Here is a 22,805-nt window from a genome sequence, read left to right on the forward strand (position 1 = left end):
ACACACACACACACACAAACACACACACACACACACACACACAAACACACACACACACACACACACACACACACACACACACACACACACACACACACACACACACACACACACACACACACACACACACACACACACACACACACAACACACACACACAACCTAATCCTAACTTAACCTAATCTAACCTTACCTCATCCTCCAAATAGCGTCACGGTGATTAATCTTCAGGTTAAATAAGCTAGGGTGGAGATTCTTCAGGTGATCCTATACAATTCTAACTTAAGATGACCCTGAGTGTGGTGAGGGGGGGGTCCAGGAAGGTCACGTCTCTCTCCAGTACTGACCAGTCGTAGAACAACTTTCCCCGAAGTTGTCTTGGGTAGGGTCTATCCTTCCTACGCCAGGGTGTACAAAGGTCAGTTGCCCTCACCTGTTGACCTTGTTACTATCCCCTATAGTAGCGGGCAGGTTGACACTAGATGACCTAAATCATTGTGTGTGTGTGTGTGTGTGTGTGTGTGTGTGTGTGTGTGTGTGTGTGTGTGTGTGTGGCATTAATCACTGACGAACGTTATTGACAAAAAAGACTTAACCTCCCTCCTTGGCCATGGGAAATTAACAGTTTATTCAGCTCCAAGACACACTCAGGAAACATTCTCACTCATAGGGCCACACGCTGAAGTGCAGAGTGTGTGATAGGGAGAGAGAGACAAATAAGAAAGTGAGAAGAGTGAAGAGAGAAATAACAGATAAAAAGATGAAGAATGAAATGAATTACGAAACAGATAATAAGAGATAACGAGAATGACATATAAATAGTGCAGAGAAAGTGTAAACGAATGCTAGAGACTGAAAGAAACACAGAAAGAGGTATAACATAAACAGGGAGAAATAGAATGAAAAGAGATAAACAAAAGAGAGACACAGAGAAAAAAGGGATAATAATTAAGTTAAAAGAACACGAGAATAAATTTAAAGAACACAAAAAAGTGTAACTTACTTTTTCAATAGATACTAATAACTTCTTAAACCTAATAACACACCAATTCCCCACACCCCACACCCCCACATCCCCACCCCCACAACCACCCCAATCACTCCCCACACTCCTGCCCTCCAAAGATTTAAATACGAAGAAGGCAAACTTTCAAATCCAATTAAAAAGTATATAAACCCAGCTTCAGTACTCACCCTCCCTTCACTCACACCCTCCCCCTTCACCATCCCCCTCCCCTTCACCACCCCCTCCCCTTCACCATCCTCCCTGTTCACTCTACCCTCCCCCTTCACCACCCTCCCTTCACCATCCCTCCCCCCTTCACTCACCCCCTCCCCCTTCACCACCCTCCCTTCACCATCCCTCCTCACTCACCTCCCTTCACCAACCTCTCCTCACCACCCCTTCACTATCCCTCCCTTCACTCACACTTCTCCCCCTTCTTCACTCATCCCCTCTCCTCACCACCCCACTTCTCTTCACTCACCCTCCCCCTTCACCATCCCCTCTGTTTACTGTTACGTCACTCCCCGTTTGTTTACTGTTACGTCACTCCCCGTTTGTTTACTATGACGTCACTATAAGCAAGCTCTTGGAAATGTTGTTGTGATTTTGTGGGGTAAATTAGTTTGATATGGGAGAATTTTTAGTTTTTTTTTTCTTCTTCTATCGAAAAAATTAAAAAATTCTTTTCAATTCATAGAATGTTACCTTAGTTATCACCTGGTCACCAAGGTCATCTATTACACATTTAGAGAGAGGGATTGAGCCTTACGTTCATCACATAAGGTCAACTAGGGGGGTAACCTCGTTTCTCTGGTCTATTGGGTAAAGGTCAGATAGTGTCAGGAGGAATATGTCACAGCACACGATTGGTGGTCAGCACGACAACCAATCTTACGTCACAACCAGAGGAAATTTGTCATGTGTATTGGTAAAATATTTGGGGAAATTTAAGTGTGTGTGTGTGTGTGTGTGTGTACCTGTATGTCTGCCGTAACACAGTGTATATAAGTAAATTAAAACACTAATTAAAGGTAACTATCTCACCTTTCAACACACGTAAATTATAACAAATCGATACTTAAATCATCTATCGCATATCGTCACCCGTACGCATGCGCAGAACGCCGATAATGTCTAACTCTCACCACAACAAAACCCACTTGACATATACAGTGACATACGTTTGTGCCAGGTCAAAGGTCATAAATGATCAACGATGGGTACCAACATTACATGACCTCACTATAAACCTTGTATCAAGCTCGTGTTATCGTGTAATCTTTTAACTGCAATTGTGAATGGCCCAAACTTTCTTTAAGTCCCGCTTTTGTCATTATTCATTTGGTCTCTGAATTTATGGTTTGTGACGCAGGTGGTGGAGCATCATGTGTGTGTGTGTGTTGTTGATTATTTTTTACTATTAATACAACAACAATTAATGATACTATTACTACTGCTACTACCACTACCCCTACCACTACCTCCATTACTATTACAGTTAAACCTTTAATACCCTATATACAACCACAACCATACCCCCCCCCCGTAAAGTAAACACAATCAACAACTATTCGTCCTATTTGTTCACCTTACCAGAGTACAGTGAGCTTTGTTCGCTCACACTGTGTACCCGAGATCTTTCCTTCACTGGGGGGGTGTCGAGGTTAACCAGAGGGAAAGACTGTCCCCCAGATGAGGTCAAGGGTCGTCTTGCTTCTCGGGATAAGATGAGGTCAGGTTTATAATTAATCTTGCCATTAAGAAATTAAGGATAACCTGAAGATTAGACACCCCAGTTTATTTCACAAAATTTTTAACCTAACCTAACCTAACCTAACCTCGTTTAACCTAACCTAACCTGACCTAACCTAACCTAACCTAACCTAACCTAACCTCATTTAACCTAACCTAACCTGACAGAGAAAGAAAAGGTAGAGAGAGAGAGAGAGAGAGAGAGAGAGAGAGAGAGAGAGAGAGAGAGAGAGATAACACAGTACTAGGGGTGAGGGAGGAGTGAGCATGGGTCGGGGTGAGGCCAGGTAGGGTTACCATCAAAGGTCACCATAACCCACTTGACCTTTCATTTGACCCACATCCCTAAGTTGGGTGCCCAATATACTAGCCCCTTGCATCTGGACGAGGTTATGTCTGAATCTTAAGTTGGTCCTGATCGAATCTAACCTACCATAACCTAACCTACCATAACCTAACCTACCATAACCTAACCAACCATAACCTAACCTACCATAACCTAACCTAACATAACCTAACCTACCATAACCTAACCTACCATAACCTAACCTACCATAACCTAACCTACCATAACCTAACCTACCATAACCTAACCTACCATAACCTAACCTACCATAACCTAACCTACCATAACCTAACCTACCATAACCTAACCTACCATAACCTAACCTACCATAACCTAACCTACCATAACCTCACCTAACCTAATTGAAATGTGGTATAATTAGTTTATCGTTGGTAGTTAACTTTGTCCAAGAGCCGAATTATAGGGAATGAACTGCCCCCATTCCTTTTAGTGGATGGTTAACTTTATTTCTTTAAATTTCTTTGCTATTTAACTCTGGTTCAGGTAATTGTAAGTGGTTTTTGTTGTGTTGATTTTAATTATTGAGTGACTCTTGTTCCGTTATGCTATTCTGTATAAGTAAAGTTAAATGACATCATATCCATATATTACCCACATGAACTACACTACTGTACCCAACACGAGACAACACTACTGACCCAACACGAGACAACACTACTGACCCAACACGAGACAACACTACTGACCCAACACGAGACAACACTACTGACCCAACACGAGTCAACACTCCATCTCTTACCTCCAATAGTCGACGTATTGTTCTCCCACGTACTGAACTAAAATCTCTAATATTTTTTTATGTTTTGTTTTATTTCTCGTTCTTAATTATATGAAAAAAAGGATGGTTTTATTTGAAGTTGTTCTGGGTACATATTACTACTATGTCCTAAAAGGGCTGGCGGAGATAATTGTCGAGGAGTTCCAGTTGGAGAGGGAGATCATGGAGCGGGATCTGGCGGCAAGTTTAAGGAAAGAAGCGGAGAAGGAGAATCGGGAAAAGCGCCTCAAGGAGTCAGAGGAAAGGGAGTTGAAAAAGTGGCGAGAGCAGAAGCGGAGGATCGAGGAGAAGGAGGCACGAGAGAAAGAAGAGGAGAGGTTAAAGGAGTCAAAAGAAAAGGTGTTGCGTGTAAGGGTGAAGGAGAAGCAGGAGCTGGGTCAGTTGAAGGAGGACCCCCCGGCCTGCGGTGACACCCAGGACGGGCCGAGCTCCTCTACCAGCTTCCTCCGCGGGCCTCAGTCCATGGTCTCCGCTGTGCTCAGTTACTTCAAGAACAAAAAAGAATGATTTTACATTTCATAATTTCTTTTAATTTTTATTACGTCTTTGATTAAAAGGACATTCAATTCCACAAAGATTATTTACATTATCTTAACAATATTCCCCCACAATGCCTCACTATAAACATAAATACAATGTTTGTGTGTGTGTGTGTGTGTGTTGATGCGTGTAGATGTTCAGGGGTTAGGGGTAAAAATGTCCCCCCTCGTGTATGACCACCACAATTTTTAACATGGCGCTTACATTTCCGTGTGGTTATTTTTTACAAGTATTTCGTTGCAGATTTAGTAAGGAATGACGATTTTGTATATGTTTACGTTTGACCCCCCTCCCAGCCCTCTAGTGGCCAGACTGTGAGCTACACACGGGGGCACAAGCTATGGGTATGTTGTCATGATGTGTCAGAGTGTGATGAAGAGTGTGACAGAGAGAGTGCGAAAGAGAGAGTGCGAGAGGCAGAGTGAAGAGAGAGTGATACAAACAAGAGAGCGAAAAAAAAAGTCAGAACAAGGAAGATAAATAATAATAATCACAACAAAACAACGAGTTCTTATCAGAGTGGACAACACAACTTAAAAATACCAAGAAGAAAAACTAGTAACCGCAAGAGTGAAAGGAGGGCAGGAGAATGTACGACACACACACACACACACACATACACAAACAGAAAATAGAATGAAAAAATATCAAGCGTGTGTGATGGGGGTGGGAAGAGGGTGAAGTCTACTGTTCCCTTAGATCCCTCCCCCCCTCTACCCATTCTCCCTCTCCATATCACCCCTTCCAACACACCCCTCCCCTACCCCTCTCCACACTCCACCTTCTCCATATCACCCCTTCCAACACACCCCTCCCCTCCCCCTCTCCACACTCCATCTTCTCCATATCACCCTCACCTCCCCTCTCTCTCTCCCTCTCCCACCTCCATCTTCTCCTTATATCACCCTCACCTCCCTCCTCTCCCTCTCTCCACACTCCATCTTCTCCTTATCACCCCTCACCTCCCCCCTCTCCCCCTCTCCACACTCCATCTTCTCCATATCACCTCACCTCCCCCTCCTCTCCCTCTCTCCACACTCCATCTTCTCCATATCACCCTCACCTCCCCCCTCCTCTCCCTCTCTCCACACTCCATCTTCTCCATATCACCCCTCACCTCCCCTCCTCTCCCTCTCTCCACACTCCATCTTCCATATCACCCTCACCTCCCCCTCCTCCTCCCTCTCTCCACACTCCATCTTCTCCATATCACCCTCACTCCTCCCATATCCCCCTCACCTCCCCTCCTCTCCCCTCCACACTCCATCTTCTCCATATCACCTCACCTCCCCCTTCCCTCCCTCTCCACACTCCATCTTCTCCATATCACCCCTCACTCCCCCTCTCTCCACACTCCATCTTCTCCATATCACCCCTCACCTCCCCCCTCCTCTCACCTCCGTAAGACAACTGGCGCAACAGGTGAATGTCTTTTGTTTTCCCTCCTAAAAAAGTAAACATGTTTGGCTTCCTGTACACCACCAACCAATCTCGTCACACTGTCTTTCCGGCTCCTGTTTATTTTCTGTCTATTAATTCTGCTGTTTGTCTGTCTATCTCATTGTCTGTTAGTCTGTCTACATATTTTTTTATTTATCTATCTCTGTCTGCACGCTGGGACCACGATTGTTTGGCTGACTGGTACACAACACACAAGACATCATTACACTCGATCAGACAGTTATTTCCAGAGATGATACTAAGTTATTTGCAGACACTAAGTTATTTAAAACATAATGGAGAGTTACGCAATGATCTTCAACCATTGTCGCGAGTGTGGATGTTAAATTTCACTCTCTTTCAGGGTAATACACTCATCGCCCTAACTGACGGGTCATTTAGCGGTTAGTGTCGAATTCTTCGGTGATGTCAGACATTTCCCTTGATGACGTCATTCCGTTATGGATATGTGACTTTTTCCTAGAGCTTTCCCTGCTTTCAACCACGGTGCCATATATTCACCACACCTCTGCCACACCAGTCAAGAGATCAGCTGTTGACGCCTTTCATTTTATCAGATCATTTGTCACCCCGCCCACCCTGCTCACCCTGCCCACCCTGCCCACCCTCTCTTTTTCGCCCACTCATCCTCTCGTCAAGTCAGGTTAGGTTAGGTTAGGTTAGGTTTTTTTTCAATATTTTCTTAATCATTGTACCCAAAGTGGTGATGGAGGTGTTGGTGTCTCGTTTCTGTATTAGTGAAGTGAATTTTACGATTACCTTCTATAAATTTAAGACGTTATTATGTCTGTCTGTCTGTCTGTCTGTCTGTCTGTCTGTCCGAGAGTTGGTGGTGACGCCCAAAGCCAATACACTTTCTCCTCTCGGTCTTCCTTCTATGATTCTTCCTGAGTTGCAACATTGTGGGTGAGACGCCTAACCCGTGATGACCTTACGCACTACACCTAACCCACGCCCATACCTCACCCACGACACCTAACCCACGCCCATACCTCACCCACGACACCTAACCCACGCCCATACCTCACCCACGCCCATACCTCACCAACTACACCTAACCCACGCCGAAGGGGGAGAGGAAGAAAGAAAAGAAATGAGGGAGAACAGAAGAAGGGATGAAGGAGAATAATGGATGGATGAGGAGAAGAGGAGGCAGGGAAGAATGAATAACAGGGAGAGAGGAGAAACAAGGAAGAAGACCTGAGGTAATGAGGGAGGAAGAAGATGAGAAAGAGGTGAAGCAAGAAGGTGGTCAAGGCATCTCCGTGAGTCGGGGTGAGGATGGCAGACCGGTACTTGTATTCACACACGTTAAAAAACACACTGCATAATCATTTCTCTTCTACAGCTTGTTCACTTCACCATCTTTATACCCTCCTTCCCTACCCACCAGTGAGGTAATAAAAATAAATAAATAAATGCTTGAATCTTTTATAATCCAGGTTGGCGGCTGGTGAATGCATCGGAGGTCGCCAGGTTCAACAACAACTGGATTATCAACACTTAATCCTGATTTTCCCCCAAGGCTTATAAAAACGGCGCATCGTGATAAACTTAAGGTTAGTTCTTGGTGTATTATTCTCTCTCTCTCTCTCTCTCTCTCTCTCTCTCTCTCTCTCTCTCTCTCTCTCGTGGGCTTCTCATAGGTCTGGCAGTGTTGTCGTGAGATATTTTAATGGTTATCTTTGTTTATTTAATAATTTATACAGTGTAGTGTGTTTCATATCATACGTCATAAGTGCGTCAGAATCTGTCCTCGGTCGTCGTCCAGTAGCGTCCTGAGTTGTGTATGGAGGAGGCTGTCGATTCAGAGACTGAAATAGAATTCCTCGAGCATAAGGTGTATTGTGTTGTGATCTCACTGCTGCTGTTTACATTGTTTCGAGAGGCAGTCATATATGTAATGTGGGGAACAAGTGTAGTGTGTCAGTGGTACGAAATTCGTCACAATGGGATGAAAAGAAAGACAATTTTGGCTTTAATATTTGTAAATTAATCATTAAATACATAAAAAACACATAAGCAAACTATTTACACAGTAAATACATACATTTTTGCTATGCAACATACAACAATTACAACAATAACAACTTAGTGGAGATGAAGAGGCAGCGACCAGCGCCATGACAAAATTCACAATCAAGTGTTGACAGTGAAGGAACCTGATGTGGAGCCACACAGCCCCAGGACCCGGGGGGTGGGGGCGGGACTGTCCTTTGTGGCCAAGAGAAAAAAGATATCGATAGTTATCACAAACGTTCTATAAGCAACTCATTCTCTGGGTGAAGGAGTTCTCTATGTCTCATCTTGCGAGTTGTGTCTACCACGAGGGAGACTCTAGAACTCTGAGCTACACACAGGACTGCCAGAACCTTTTACGTTATATATGAGACGTTTTCGTATCGTATGCCTGTTGGAGGCAATGTATATATCGTGGACAGGAGGGGTAGGTGGTGAGGTGTTGAGAGGACGCTCCTCACTGGTCTGAAGGCGTGGCGACGGTGAAGACAGAGGTCGCCTGGTGGGGGACGCCGTACTCCTTTGTCTCCTGTCTGCCAGACTTTAGTTCATCAGTGGAGAAGAGTTCAGACGCAGGCTGTGGTTCATGTTCAGTATGTGGTTCATGTTCAGTATGTGGTTCATGTTCAGTATGTGGTTCATGTTCAGTATGTGATTCATGTTCAGTATGTGGTTCATGTTCAGTATGTGGTTCATGTTCAGTATGTGGTTCAAACGCAGACTTTGGTTCAAACAAAAACTGTGGTTCAGGTTCAACAAACTGTGGTTCAGGTTCAGTATGTGGTTCAGGTTCAGTATGTGGTTCTGGTTCAGTATGTGGTTCAGGTTCAGTATGTGGTTCTGGTTCAGTATATGGTTCATGTTCAGTATGTGGTTCATGTTCAGTATGTGGTTCATGTTCAGTATGTGGTTCAGGTTCAGTATGTGGTTCATGTTCAGTATGTGGTTCATGTTCAGTATGTGGTTCATGTTCAGTATGTGGTTCAGGTTCAGTATGTGTTTCAGGTTCAGTATGTGTTTCTGGTTCAGTATGTGGTTCATGTTCAGTATGTGGTTCATGTTCAGTATGTGTTTCAGGTTCAGTATGTGGTTCATGTTCAGTATGTGGTTCATGTTCAGTATGTGGTTCATGTTCAGTATGTGGTTCAGGTTCAGTATGTGGTTCAGGCACAGACTTGGGTTCAAGCAAAAATTCCGGTTCAGGTTGTGGTTCAGGTTCAGGTTGTGGTTCCTCTTGGGAGGTTAATGTGTTGTGTTCGTGTTCTGCTGTGACATGGACTTGGACTTGCTGTGACTCGGACTCCTGTTGGACTTCAGCAGCATGTTGTGGTTCATTATTTGGTTGAACTTGGGTATATGCAAGTTCCTCGTGGACTTGAACTTGATCATTTGTGATTTCACCATTCTGGTCTTGTTGGGGTTCCTGACCAACCCTGACTTGGCTGTATTCCGGTTGTTTTTGGGTCCGGACTGGAGCGTTATCATATTCCTGTTCTGTCTGGGTTTGGACTTGTTCTGACTTTGCGTGTGACTGGAGCTGGCTGTATGTGGGTTTCTCAATGTTTTCAACTTGTCTGTATTCAGGGTTTTCATAGCCCTGAATTCGATCGTGTTTTGGCTCCTCTTTGGCTGGATCATAATTAAACTTTTCTTGATTTTGGATTTGTTCATAATCGGGTTCCTCTTGAGTTTGGACGTGTTCGTGTGTTGGTTCATCTTTGATTTCAATTTTGCCATAATCAAACTTTTGCTGCCCCCGCACTAAGCTGTCTTCAGCTTCCTCGTCGGACTGAACTTGTCCACGAGCAGGGCCCCTGGCTTGGACCCGCTTGTATTGAGTCTCACTGAGGGTAGGAGGAGCGTCCCTTACGCTCTCCCTCAGGAAAACAGCCTCACTGTATAATGGAACGGGCGAATCGTCAACAGTTTCAAAGGCCTCCTCCTCCTCTTCGTGTCCTTCTTCAAGTCCATCTTGATCTTCCAGCGACTCTTTATCCTGGCCCAAAGGTTCCTCCTGATCCTCTTGGTCTGGGACAACGAATTCCAACTCTTCCCGGAGATGGACAGGGATGTACACCGGCACCTCACCGTCTTCCACCGGCAGGTAGATTGCCTCCTGGGTGGTTTGTTCCAGCGGGTAGACTGGCTCGTCCCGGACCTCAGCCTGGGCATAGTATGGCTCCTGGTTGGCCACTACAGGGTAAAACAAGGTCGCCTCTAGCTCTTGTTCATACGGGTCAGAGTCGTAGTGAACCGGTGCGTACTGGGAAGGCTGCCTCTCGTACTCGTGTTCTGGCTCATCGTACTCAACGAACTCTTCTTTATATGGGGCTGTTTGTTCATCATAATGGGGGATGTCTTCGTTATACTGAAAGGGTTGTTCGTTAAACTGGGAGGGTTGTTCGTTAAACTGGGAGGGTTGTTCGTTAAACTGGGAAGGTTGTTCGCTAAAATGTGAGTCCTTTTCTTTATACTGGGAGGGCTGTTCGTTAAACTGGGAGGGTTGTTCTTTAAACTGGGAGGGCTGTTCGTTAAACTGGGAGGGTTGTTCGTTAAACTGGGAAGGTTGTTCGCTAAAATGTGAGGCCTTTTCTTTATACTGGGAGGGCTGTTCATTATACTGGGAGGGTTCATTATACTGGGAAGGCTGTTCATTGTAATGGAAAGGCTGTTCGTTATACTGGGAGAGTTTTTTGTTAATATGGGAAGGCTGTTCATTGTACTGGGAAGGTTGTTCGTTATACTGGGAGGGCTGTTCGGTATACTGGGAAGGCATTTCATTATACTGGAATGGATGTTCGTTGTACCGTGACGTATCTTCGTTGTACTGGGACGGTCCTTCCTCGTACTGGGATGTCTTCTCCTTGTATTGGAGAATCGGTTCCTTATACGGAGTGGAATACCGGTTGTACTGGGAGATTTGTTCATTGTACTGGGAGGCCTGACCGTCGAACTGGTCCTGAGAGGGATGGGGAGGTCAGCACCATATTACTCATTAGTAGTTAATGCATCACTAACAAGACATGTACAGTACAACCACTGCAAAAAGTATCGATACTCAAAAGTCTGATGGAATTGAATATGAGCCATACCTTCCAGCACATTTATAGGTTTGGCTGGGTTGGGTTGGGTTAGGTTGGGCTGGGTTGGGTTGGGTTTGGCTGGGTTGGGTTGGGTTTGGCTGGGTTGGGTTGGGTTTGGCTGGGTTGGGTTGGGTTGGGTTGGGCTGGGTTGGGTTGGGTTTAGCTGGGTTGGGTTGGGTTTGGCTGGGTTGGGTTGGGTTTGGCTGGGTTGGGTTGGGTCTGGCTGGGCTGGGTTGGGTTGGGTTTGGCTGGGTTGGGTTGGGTTTGGCTGGGTTGGGTTGGGTTTGGCAGGTTGGGTTGGGTTTGGCTGGGTTGGGTTGGGTTTGGCTGGGTTGGGTTGGGTTTGGGGTTGGGTTTGGGTTTGGCTGGGTTGGGTTGGGTTTGGCTGGGTTGGGTTGGGTTTGGCTGGGTTGGGTTGGGTTTGGCTGAGTTGGTTGGGTTTGGCTGGGTTGGGTTGGGTTTGGCTGGGTTGGGTTGGGTTTGGCTGGGTTGGGTTGGGTTTGGCTGGGTTGGTTGGGTTTAGCTGGGTTGGGTTGGGTTTGCTGGAGTTGGGTTGGGTTTGCTGCTGGGTTGGGTTGGTTTGGCTGGGTTGGGTTGGGTTTGGCTGGGTTGGGTTGGGTTTGGCTGGGTTGGGTTGGGTTAGGTTTGGCTGGGTTGGGTTGGGTTTGGCTGGGTTGGAGTTTGGGTTTGGCTGGGTTGGGTTGGGTTTGGCTGGGTTGGGTTGGGTTTGGCTGGGTTGGGTTGGGTTTGGCTGGGTTGGGTTGGGTTGGGTTGGGTTGGGTTGTTTTTCGTTCAATGTTTCTCGATACCTTTTGAGGTTGTCTGTACATGGTGTGTTATAATCCATCATTTCCTGATAAAGTAATTTTATTTTGATTTGATATCTATTACAAATAATCAAATATAAATTGTATGCTCAAATAACTAATTTATCATTGATGTCTGTGATGTTCTTTTGTTTTGTTTTCAATATCTTAAGCTTTTGTTTTGTTTTTCCTGATATACATACATAGTGTTCAGGATCAGGAGTATATTATTATTCCCCTTAAGGTATCCACTTCCTAACACACCGTTGCTTTCTGGCTTGTCCATTTCTCTCTCCCATCCAGTACTTCCTTCTTCACCTCATTCTTTCACCTCTTCTCGATCATTGCCTGACTCTCCTGGCATTCAATTCTAAATACCTTTTTTTTCACTCTTTCCTTTCTCTTTCTCCCAATACTTCCTTTCACCTTGGCCAAACCTGTTCGTTTTTCTTTCCTTTATTACTTTCTCTTTGACAATGTTTTCTTTTTATATCCATCATTCATTTATTTACATCATATTTACCGTCACAAACTACACCTCGATCACACCATGTCTTCCTCCTTCTGTATCCAGTGGCCAAGGTAAATGAACCTGGATAATATCGTTATCTCATCCTTACCAACATATTTTTTTTTAACTGGTTAGCTTCCTGCATCATCATTCTCTCTCTCTCTCTCTCTCTCTCTCTCATTTACTGTTGTTCACATTCTCAGTTATTAACGTTCTCCTCCCCTGCGACCTTTACCATTAACACATTCACTTTCCTTTCAGAATCATCCACCAGAGCCGAGTCTTAGTGTAAACACCAGCTGACTCATCTCCATTTTGTTCCTCCTTTCATTACTCTCAAACAAACTTGCGCCTCTGTCGATCACTCTTACTTTTACCTCCCTTCCTGTTCCACCAGTTGAGATATTGAGCACTCATGGCGCCGTTACTCATTCTCAATATTATCTTACTTTTACCACGAACAAGTTGTACTCTTCTTGACCTAATCTAATATATTCTTCACTTTTTTTTCTTCTAAATCATTGACCAAGTCTCAACATTAAATACAAGTATACGGTTCCTAACACTAGAGAGTAAGATCACCATCATTACGTCTCATCTGAACACAATAAACTACAAAGATGAATGCAGGATATACAAGGCTAGTGGAGTGTATAAACGTGAGGGATAAGCCACTGCTCGCCAGGCTGCTAAACTCTTCATGTGTGACTAAGATACAGTTATGACGCATCATAGGGTCTTCTCTACCTGACCGACAACCAGACACAACTCCCTCACAATCGCTGACTCATGCTTGGCAACAACCTTGTTGACTCGCCTCCAATACCGACACACACACACACACACACACACACACACATATCTCTGCAACCTGTAAACACGGGATTATTACTCATATACATTATTGGTTTAAGGTGGGGGGGGGGGGTCACCCCTTTCCATTTTAGACGTGTTTTATGAGGGAGTTTCACCTTCAGGACACTTCTCGGGTGCCTGCAAATCTCTAGGTTAAGTTTTAGTTCACTGTCCAAAACTGTAGTCAGAAATCACGAACACACACACACACAAGATCAGGACACTTGCAGCTTCTACCACTATAATGTGTGTAGGTTATGTATCTAAGCTACTGTGCCGAGTAGCAACCTTGTATCTAAGCTACTGTGCTGCACGTGTTATGTGGCAACATTGCCACATAACACGTGCAGTGTTGCCACGTAATTATATACATAGGTGCTACTCGGCACAGTAGCTTATATACAAGGTTGCTACTCGGCACAGTAGCTTAGATACATAACCTACAATGTGTATGTAATGTGAGGATCATACCTGTGCCTATTACAGTCACCTCACCATGATGTGAAATAATTATTCGTCACTGTTGGAGGACACATGTTGGCAGTCATAATGTTAAATTTTGTTCAATAGATTTAGTCATCAGTGATCACTTTGATTATAATTATATATTATTTACTTGTGTTTTGGTCAGTGTAGCTCCCAGTGATCGTTTAGTGTTACGAGTGTTGACAATAATCACAATCGGTACAGTTAGCAGGTGTGGGTCTAGTTGCTGCGATTGTTGTTGAGCCTCACCTGGTATGGCTCCTGCTGGGGATGAGGACGTCGAAGCTGCTGGAGAGGGACCTCCCCTTCCCTCCCCTCGTACTCACCACCAGCTTCAGCTTCCCGCGCCCTCAGCTCGTCTTCCAGCTTCGCCTTCTCTATCTGCTTCAGGGCGTGGGGAGGGATGGGATGCGGGTTGACTGGGGCGACGGGCAGCAGGTCCGAGGAGGGGCGGTAGCCGTTCTCGTCAGCCACATAGGTCACCTCGTGCACCGTGCCGTCTGGGTGTGTGAAGCTGGGAAGGGTAGAGGGCGAGGTTACAGCCACTCTAGTGAGTATTGTGGTTAAGAAAATTGTTTATAAAATTATTAAATATTCATTTATACCGTCCAGCGCAGTAAGTATTCTGTGTACACTCAGAGAAACTTTTCATGTTTGATACAATGGAGCGCGAGACTAAGGTGGAATTGTTACCCTTCCAAGCATTTATAAAAAATTGTGTGATAACTTAAACTCACAACCTGAACACAATGGCCGCTCCTTACCGAGGTCAGCCGCACTTAATTTGAAAATGAAAGTTATTCATAAAGGGAAAATTCCCTGTTGTGTCTTTCATCAACAGCAGTGACTTGCTGTTCTTGCTTCGTACTGTCCCCAAAACCAGGCTCTACGATGCCTCACCAGCTGACACAACAGAGGACGCCTGCGGAGACGCATCTCTCTGTGTTCTTCCTCAGCCTTCACTTCACGCTCAGTATACATCAACGTTCAAACACACACCACACCGCACGAACAAACACGCAAGCTCTTGATAAATAAAACACAGCCCAGCCACATAATTACGAAAACATACACAGAACCACAATCCACAGCAGCAGCAGTCGCAGCACTCTCTCCCGCCGCCACCTGCCTCAAGTCAAGCCCGCCTTACCTGGTAACCGTCTCTCCTTAACATAATAACATTATTGACTCACATGTAGCCGCCCTTGGAGACAGAGCCACTTGTCAGCTGGCTGGGGGCCACCTGCTGCACCATCCTGATACCGTTCCCGGTCTCCACGTCCAGGTTGTGTACGCCCCTGCCAGGCGTGAACCTCATGTCCTTCACGATGGGGATGAAAGTCGGGGTGCTCGGGGTCCTTCTATGATGGTCTCCGTCGGGAATACGCGAATCAGGGGCGTAGGTAGGGCTCTCTGAAGGACCATGGGCCTGGAAGGGGCCTGGCTTGTGGGGCTGAGATGAATAAGTGGGGATGTAGAGGTGCGGGGAGTTGCTTGGCACTCTGGGCCGAGCCACGACACCCACCACACACACCGCCGCCAACACCATCTGCGGAAACACCAAAAATCACATCACTCTCTTGTGTTGCCTGTGTCTGTGTACCTCAGTGTGTGTGTGTACCTCAGTGTGTGTGTGTACCTCAGTGTGTCTGTGTACCTCAGTGTGTGTGTGTACCTCAGTGTGTGTGGGTGTCTGCGATTGAATGTCTGAAGTCAAGTGTATGAGTTTTGTGTGTCTATCATTGTGTCTATCTGTTTCTGTGTGAGGGGGAGTGAAACTTCTCTTTACCCAGAGAAAGTTATTAAAGTCCCCTTGTGGTTGGGTGTGCGTCAATTCGTGAAAGTCTCCCAACGTGACTCTTTATGTGTGTGGTATATTAGTGTGCACATCCGTTCCTGTGTACGTCTGAGGTTGTACTTAATTGCTTCTGTATGTTTGTCTGTGAGTGTGCACGTGGGTTTGTGACTTTACATGCAGGTCGGACTGTCTAGGTCTGGAGGAACATGTTGTGCTCGCTGTCGACTTCATCAGGCTAACTTCTTAACTCGTGTACCTGCCCTCCCCTGCCCTGCCCCGCCCCGCCCCGCCCCGCTTAACTTCCACCGTGTTTAACTTTTATAAGTGGACCCACGCTCACTTTACACACCTACCCAATGTCTTTAGCCCTCCCTCCCTTCGTGACGACAACACGCACCCGAAAGAAGAGTATATGGACTTAATATTTCGACATGAACACAGGAGTTGCTCGATTAATGTCTTGTTTATGTTAAAATCAAAAGCTGTCGCTGTACAGAGGATAAGGATGTTTCTTCTGTTACAGGGAAGACAATCCTAACTGCAGACAACTTCACTACATGTGTTTTTATTTCCTCTACATACACTTATACACTCTACACTGACACACTTACACTCAAGTCCAAGGCCCTGAAGTGCATAGCGAGGAACAGTTGGTTGTCTCCCGCCAGCTGCTGTGACTGATGGGTGACAGGAACTAGTTGAAGGATCAAACATATGCTCCAACGCACATTGTATTTGGTCACTTTCATGAAGTCATGGCCACCTGCCTCTAGCCAGGGCCATCTGTTTCAAGTCATGGCCACCTGCCTCTAGCGAGGGTCATCTGCTTCAGTTCATGGCCATTTTTCTCTACCCTGGGCCACCTGCCTCAAGTCGTGACCATCCTCACGAAGTGATGGCCATCTTCCTGGAGTCATGGCCATCTTCAAAAGTCATGGCCATGTTTTTAGAGTCATGTTAACTCTCTCTCTCTCTCTCTCTCTCTCTCTCTCTCTCTCTCTCTCTCTCTCTCTCTCTCTCTCTCTCTCTCTCTCTCTCTCTCTCTCTCCCTTCATATCAAATGTTCCATCTTTACACTTTCTCTTCTCCTCCTCTGTACCCAAAACCAGTGTGCAGATGAAAGTCAGGTCTTTAACCCCACTCACCCCAGCCTCTGTCACAGGTCAGGTCACTATGCCCAATAATGCCTTCCTCCCTGTATGCTCACTTGGATCTCATTGTCATCATCATCAACATCATTCCTCTAAAATTTTTCCCCAGAGATTTACAACCTACAGCCCACCTCTCATAACCACGCCCACCTCCCCATAACCACGCCCACCTCCTCATAACCACGCCCACCTCCTCATAAACACGCCCACCTCACCTAACCACGCCCACTTCACCTAGCAAAAGTACATCAATAATTTCATCTTTCTTATTCATGGTTGACACGAGAGGTGGGAGGATGGTTGACACGAGGGGCGGGAGGATGGTTGACACGAGGGGCGGGAGGATGGTTGACACGAGAGGTGGGAGGAGGGCGGATGGTGGGAGGGCGGAAGCTTGCCACGAGGGGGAGGATGGTTGACACGAGGGGTTGGATGGGAGGATGGCTGGACGGACTGAGAGGGGGAGCACGAGGGCGGGAGGATGGTTGACACGAGGTGGCGGAGATGGTTGACACGAGGGGCGGGAGGATGGTTGACACGAGAGGTGGTTGGCCACGGGGCGGGAGGATGGTTGACACGAGGGGCGGAGGATGGACACGAGGGGCGGATGGCGACACGAGGGGCGGAGATGGTTGAGAGGGGTGGGAGGATGCTTGACACGGGGGAGGATGGCGAGGGCGGGGATGGTTGACACGAGGCGGTGGTTGACACGAGAGGGGGAGGATGGTTGACACGAGGGCGGGAGGATGGTTGACACGAGAGGTGGTTGGACACGAGGGGCGTGGGAGGAGGTTGACACGAGGGGCGAGAGGAGGACACGAGGGGCGGGACCTGAGGGGGTGGGAGGATGGTTGACGAGGGGTGGGAGGATGGTTGACACGACACGAGGGGTGGGAGGATGGTTGACACGAGGCGAGAGGATGGTTGACACGAGGGGCGGAGGATGGCGACACGAGGGGTGGAGGATGGTTGACACGAGGATGGGAGGATGGGGATGGAGGATGACACAGAGGTGGGAGGATGGTTGACACGAGGGGCGGGAGGATGGGAGAGATGGAGGATGACAATGGGAGATGGTTGACGAGGGGCGGAGGGTTGCACGAGGGGCGGGAGGATGGTTGACACGAGGAGGAGGTGGTTGACACGAGGGGCGGAGGATGGCTGACACGAGGGGGAGGATGGTTGACATGAGGGGCGAAGAGGGGCGGAGAGGATGGGAGGATGGCTGATGACACGGGTGGAGGATGGCTGGCCTAGGGCGGGAGGATGGTTGACACGAGGGCGGGATGGTTGGCCGATGGTTGGACACGAGGGCGGGAGGATGGCTGACACGAGGGGCGGAGGATTGGTTGACACGAGGGGCGGGAGGATGGTTGACACGAGGGGCGGGAGGATGGTTGACACGAGGGGCGGGAGGATGGTTGACACGAGGGGTGGGAGGCTGGTTGACACGAGGGGCGGGAGGGAGCCATCACACTCACCTGTCTCATGCTGCCGGAGTGATGCATCCAGGCGACAGACAAGACGACACTCAACTGGAGGAGTAGGGGAAAGCACCACGTATATATACCTGGGGGAGGGGGGTGGTGCTCTCTAGGGGCTGCTCCACCACTACTGTCACTATCTCCACCACTACTCCCACCAGTCACTATCACCACCACTACTTCCACCGCTACTGTCGCTATCACCACCACTACTGTCACTATCACCACCACTATTGTCACTATCACCACCACTATTGTGAGTATCACCACCACTACTACCACCGCTACTGTCACTATCACCACCACCACTGCCACTATTGCTACGATTGTATACCTGCATTGTCTAAATCTATCTATCTATCTATCTATCTATCTATCTATCTATCTATCTATCTATCAAAGCCTCAAACAACATTTCACGACACTGTCACAATCCGCCAGGGAGAGCACATGGGTTGAACACCTCTGAGTTCATAGTTTGCAAACACTGGGCCTCATGTTCAGGTTCACTCAGTAATCCGGACATAACTAGTACAGTACTTGTCGACAGCGCGTACCACAGAGGCGACTGACCATCCGACGACCCAGTGAGTGAAGAAGAGTATGAAGTTAGGTTAGGTAAGGTTAGGTTAGGTAAGGTTAGGTTAGGTTAGGTTAGGTTAGGTTAGGTTAGGTTAGGTTAGGTTAGGTCAGGTCCAAGTTCGCGCGTAAATGTCACTCTTTCATCTTCATTTCTCAGCTATGACTACAGCTTGTGGTCGCCAGGATGCTTTTATCTGACGTTTATTTTAACACATCTCATCAACTATTACGATCCTGAAAGATATGTATTACAGGTAACATTGTTTACGTGTGTGTGTGTGGTGTTGTAGTTTTCTGTGTTCCAGTGAACTTGTTATTCAGTTGTTGTGGTTGTGTTGTATATCGTCACCCAGGGAGAGAAGGAAGGAGGGGGAGGGACGGAGGGAGGGGGGGAGCTGTGCCTGCTGAAGTGATGACTTGTGGCAGCTGAGAGAGACAACAAGGGCTCTTAGTGCGCGTCCACAAGTTCTCACGAGTGTATATTAAATGTGGTGCAGCCTGGGTCCTCCATCCCCACCAGGAAACACTATTGAGGCAAGTGTGAGAAGATGGTGGGGGGCGTTGACGACACTACCCTCGCTTGTGCCACCACCAATATGTGAAGTGTCATTCCTGGTGATGAGTAATGAAGAATACAAAGCAATAATTAAGCAGTCATACTACACACATTTCATATAACCTAACCTAACCTAACCTAAACTGACAAAAGCTGATTTTCGATTTTTTTGGGTTACTAATTGCGAGTCTTTTCGGACTGAATGGTCAAGAGGAATTGTTTTCGGTCATATTGCTGAAGATACATATGAGGGAATGTATATATCTTCTCTCACTGGGGCGACACACAGACGGAGGGAAAAAGGGAGAAAGAAAAAGATAAAGAGTAATAGACAGAGACAAAGCCAAAAAGAGAAAGAGGGAGACAGAGAAAGTTAGAAGCTATTATGGAGAGAGATTTGTCAAGTCAACGAAAGACAAAAACCTCGCCTAACAGTTCTTGACTCTCAAAGGTTCGTACGTTCAGTTCTTCCCTGACTGCTCATAAGAGAACGCCTGTAGCTGTGATAAAAGAACGCCACTAACTGATTAACGAACGTCTCTATATGCTGGGAATTGAACACCATTAGCAAGAAGACATAAACAAAACATTGAGACTATGGTTACTGAAGGCGTTTACAAGGGATTAAAGACTCACTAAACCCGCCGTAAAATAAACAACTATAAATGAATGGTTCCTGATGGCTTCAATCACCACTTAAGACTCTCCTTTTAATGAGCTATAATGGAGCCAGAGCTGAACTGAGACTCTACTGACACCTAAGACTCACAACTTTAGAGTAGGAGTTGTGATCTGTTGGAATAACCTGTGTCAGAGAATGTTGTGAAGGCACCTTGTGTGAGTGCCTGTAGGTCCTGTCTGCCTGGTGGCTTATGTTTAGGTATATTTAAGAGTCTTTTAGTATCTTGTGACTGCAGACAGGGAAGACTAACAAGAAACAAGCGACAAAAGTGAAGGAGTTTCTCGTCCTCTGCAGCAGGTGTGTGTGTGTGTGTGGGTGTGTGTGTGTGTGTGTGTTTGTGTGTGTTTGTGTTTGTGTGTGTGTGTGTGTGTGTGGTGTTTGTTTGTTTGTGTGTGTGTGTGTGTGTGTGTGTGTGTGTGTGTGTGTGTGTGTGTGTGTGTGTGTGTGTTTTTACTGTTTGCACCTGTCGACCACCCCACCACACTTACGGCTCCGCGATAGAAATGCACAGGTGAAAAGCCTTCGAGCTGAAAGGGAAAGAGATAAAGAGAAAGTGAAATAGTGAAAAAAGTTAAGAGAGGGAAAGAAAGACGGAAAGGGTGAGAGGTGAACACACAGAGAAGATGGAATAAGATGAAATGAAGAAACAGAAACAAGATTTATTCAGGAAGCCACAAAACAAAAACAGGACGACAAATAAACATACCTACACACGGTAAACTATATAAGAGAGAGAGAGAGAGAGAGAGCTGGAGAGGATTACCACGGGGTACTGGGGGGGGGGGCACAGCTGCCAGAACATGAGAGAGAAATTACAGCGCTGAGAAAGTTTCCTGTCGTGGTAGTCTGTGGTGGCTGTGATCTCCCGTGACCAGCCTCACAGCTTCCCTTATCTCCTTTCTAACTCTCTTTTTACACGTCTACTTTACACATCCCGAGTGTCTGGAAAGTATAAGACACAGTTTATTTCCCAACCATATTTTACCTCACACTTTCTTGTATTTTGCACGAATGTATATTTAGCCCAGTTTCGGTTACTTTCGTGAGCCATATGTTGTCGCTGCAGCATGATGTGTGTGTGCGTGTGTGAGTGTGTGTGTGTGTGTGTGCAAAATCCATAAAACAACACAAACACGTTCATATTATGTTTTTATCTTGTAGAAAGAAACATGGGTACTGCAATAAATCGAGGAAATGCGTTTGTTTACATATTTTTCAGATATCAAGTCACGTGGTGTGACCAGCTGACGTCTGTTTACTTGGTGCTGGTGGTGCTCTCGGTCATGGTTGCCAGGTTCGGTCTTTTGAAGGTTCGTTTGGCCTCCAAGAAAACCTTTTAGAGGTCAACCAAAGTTTGACCTTCTTTAGCAGTTTTTACAGATATATTTGCCTTGCCAGTAATTCAGTATTTTGAATCTTTGAATGCAATATTTCAGGCCAGTAATGCAGAACATTCAAAAGTATCAAACTGGCCGTATGATAATATCTTATATTTTATCTCAAACACGAAAATCATCTCGGAGCACCTCAGTTATTCTCAAAGTTTGAAGACAATCATTCACAACGCTTGGGAAGTTGAACAATAATTCTCCTCAGTGCCAAGAGTTTGACTTTGAACGATCACTTTTCCTTTGAACACTTGTGAGAAGCTAGACAAACTTTCCTGGTGGGGGAGGACCTTCTTGGGGTAATATTATACAAGCAATGTTCACCTTTTGTTTAACCTTAATACAACGGTGAAGAGCAACCATGACTAACTGTCAACGATGTAATCTGAAATGGTTTAGGGATTTGGGTCAGAAACTCGGAAGTCAACATCCTCACCATGTAAACATATCACGACTGACCAAAAAAAAATCTCATTCAGCACAGAAATTGCATCTCACACTCCCCAACCAGCTCATCACGCTGACAATAATTTCTGCTTAAATCCCGTGATTAAATCTAAAATGCCGCCCCGGGGTACATGGTCGTGTTCGCGCAATTTCCTGATTTCCTGTAACATCTGCTACATTCTGGATGATGATGTTTAAACCCTGAAAACACTACACCTGACTTTCCCTATACAGTGGAACCTTCATATAACGGATATATCTCTCCATATAAATCGTTAGATAGGGGTTTCATATATAACGGATCCTCGATATAACGGACTTTCATATCTATACAGTTCATTAGATGGAGGTTTCACATTTAACGGACCCTCGATATAACAGACGTCTCTTCTCCATATATTCCGTTAAATAGAGGTTTTACTGTAGCACAATATATACAGTTATTAGTGCCAGGAACATGAGTCGTTAACGAGATAGAGTGAAGGTGTAGTAAGTGCAGCCACACCATTAAGGAAATGTACAACTCGGAGTGTATCATGCCGAGTTATATTAAAGCATAACTTCCAGATGATCACCTCGGTTACTCGGCCACCGAGAAGCAACGCTAAAACCCTAACAACGTAATGCTTAGTGAGATGTTCCGCCACCACCAGGTGCAGCGGAAATAGCTCATCTTTTCTCCACCCCCTCCCTCCACTTCCTTCTCTCAGGGATTCCTCCTGAAAGGCAAAGTCAAGAAGGAGGAGCAGGAGAGGAAAAATGGAGAAGAGAGAGAGAGAAGGGGGAGAGAGAGAGAGAGGGGAGAGAGAGGAGGCGGACCTTAAAGTCCAGGACATAATCACTGTGATTAGAGCTGGCTGGGCAGCGCACGTTGTCATTTACAGTAAAGCCTCAAGTGGAATTTCAACGCGATTTTGGTCAGCCATTTGTGTTGGGAGTAGCCAAATAAAACCACAGAACTGAGTACAGACCAAGATGTAGTATATACATTAACTCCGTCCAATCCATCACTATTATCCTGATATTGGATAAAGACATGGACACAGAGATGGA

The 22,805-nt window shown here is 46.2% G+C and overlaps 1 protein-coding gene across 2 annotated transcripts; it reads right to left on the minus strand.

Annotated features, from left to right (window-relative positions):
- Positions 1–7,880: 7,880 nt before the first annotated feature.
- On the minus strand, positions 7,881–18,143 carry LOC121855651 (protein P200-like). Of its 2 annotated transcripts, XM_042350729.1 has the most exons (5): positions 18,095–18,143; positions 14,858–15,213; positions 13,914–14,178; positions 10,720–10,882; positions 7,881–10,656 (listed from the first exon to the last, which is right to left on the minus strand). In XM_042350729.1, the coding sequence occupies exons 1-5, from the start codon at positions 18,119–18,121 to the stop codon at positions 8,381–8,383; spliced, it is 3,087 nt and encodes a 1,028-aa protein (XP_042206663.1). In that variant the 5' UTR covers positions 18,122–18,143; the 3' UTR covers positions 7,881–8,380. The 2 variants fall into 2 exon arrangements, with proteins under 2 accessions (XP_042206663.1, XP_042206654.1); XM_042350720.1 differs by having other exon boundaries at positions 7,881–10,882.
- Positions 18,144–22,805: the final 4,662 nt, after the last annotated feature.

Source organism: Homarus americanus, unplaced genomic scaffold (assembly GCF_018991925.1).
Source record: "Homarus americanus isolate GMGI-L3 unplaced genomic scaffold, GMGI_Hamer_2.0 scaffold1024, whole genome shotgun sequence".
Taxonomy (NCBI): domain Eukaryota; kingdom Metazoa; phylum Arthropoda; class Malacostraca; order Decapoda; family Nephropidae; genus Homarus; species Homarus americanus.

Bases quoted from the DNA above. Each gene is read 5' to 3' on its own strand.
- LOC121855651 (XM_042350720.1), bottom strand. From the start codon at position 18,121: ATGCATCACTCCGGCAGCATGAGACAG. The intron at 15,214-18,094 runs GTGAGTGTGATG...GTGTTTCCGCAG, and splicing joins ACTCCGGCAGCATGAGACAG to ATGGTGTTGGCGGCGGTGTG. The intron at 10,883-13,913 runs GTGAGGCTCAAC...CATCCCTCTCAG, and splicing joins CCCAGCAGGAGCCATACCAG to GACCAGTTCGACGGTCAGGC.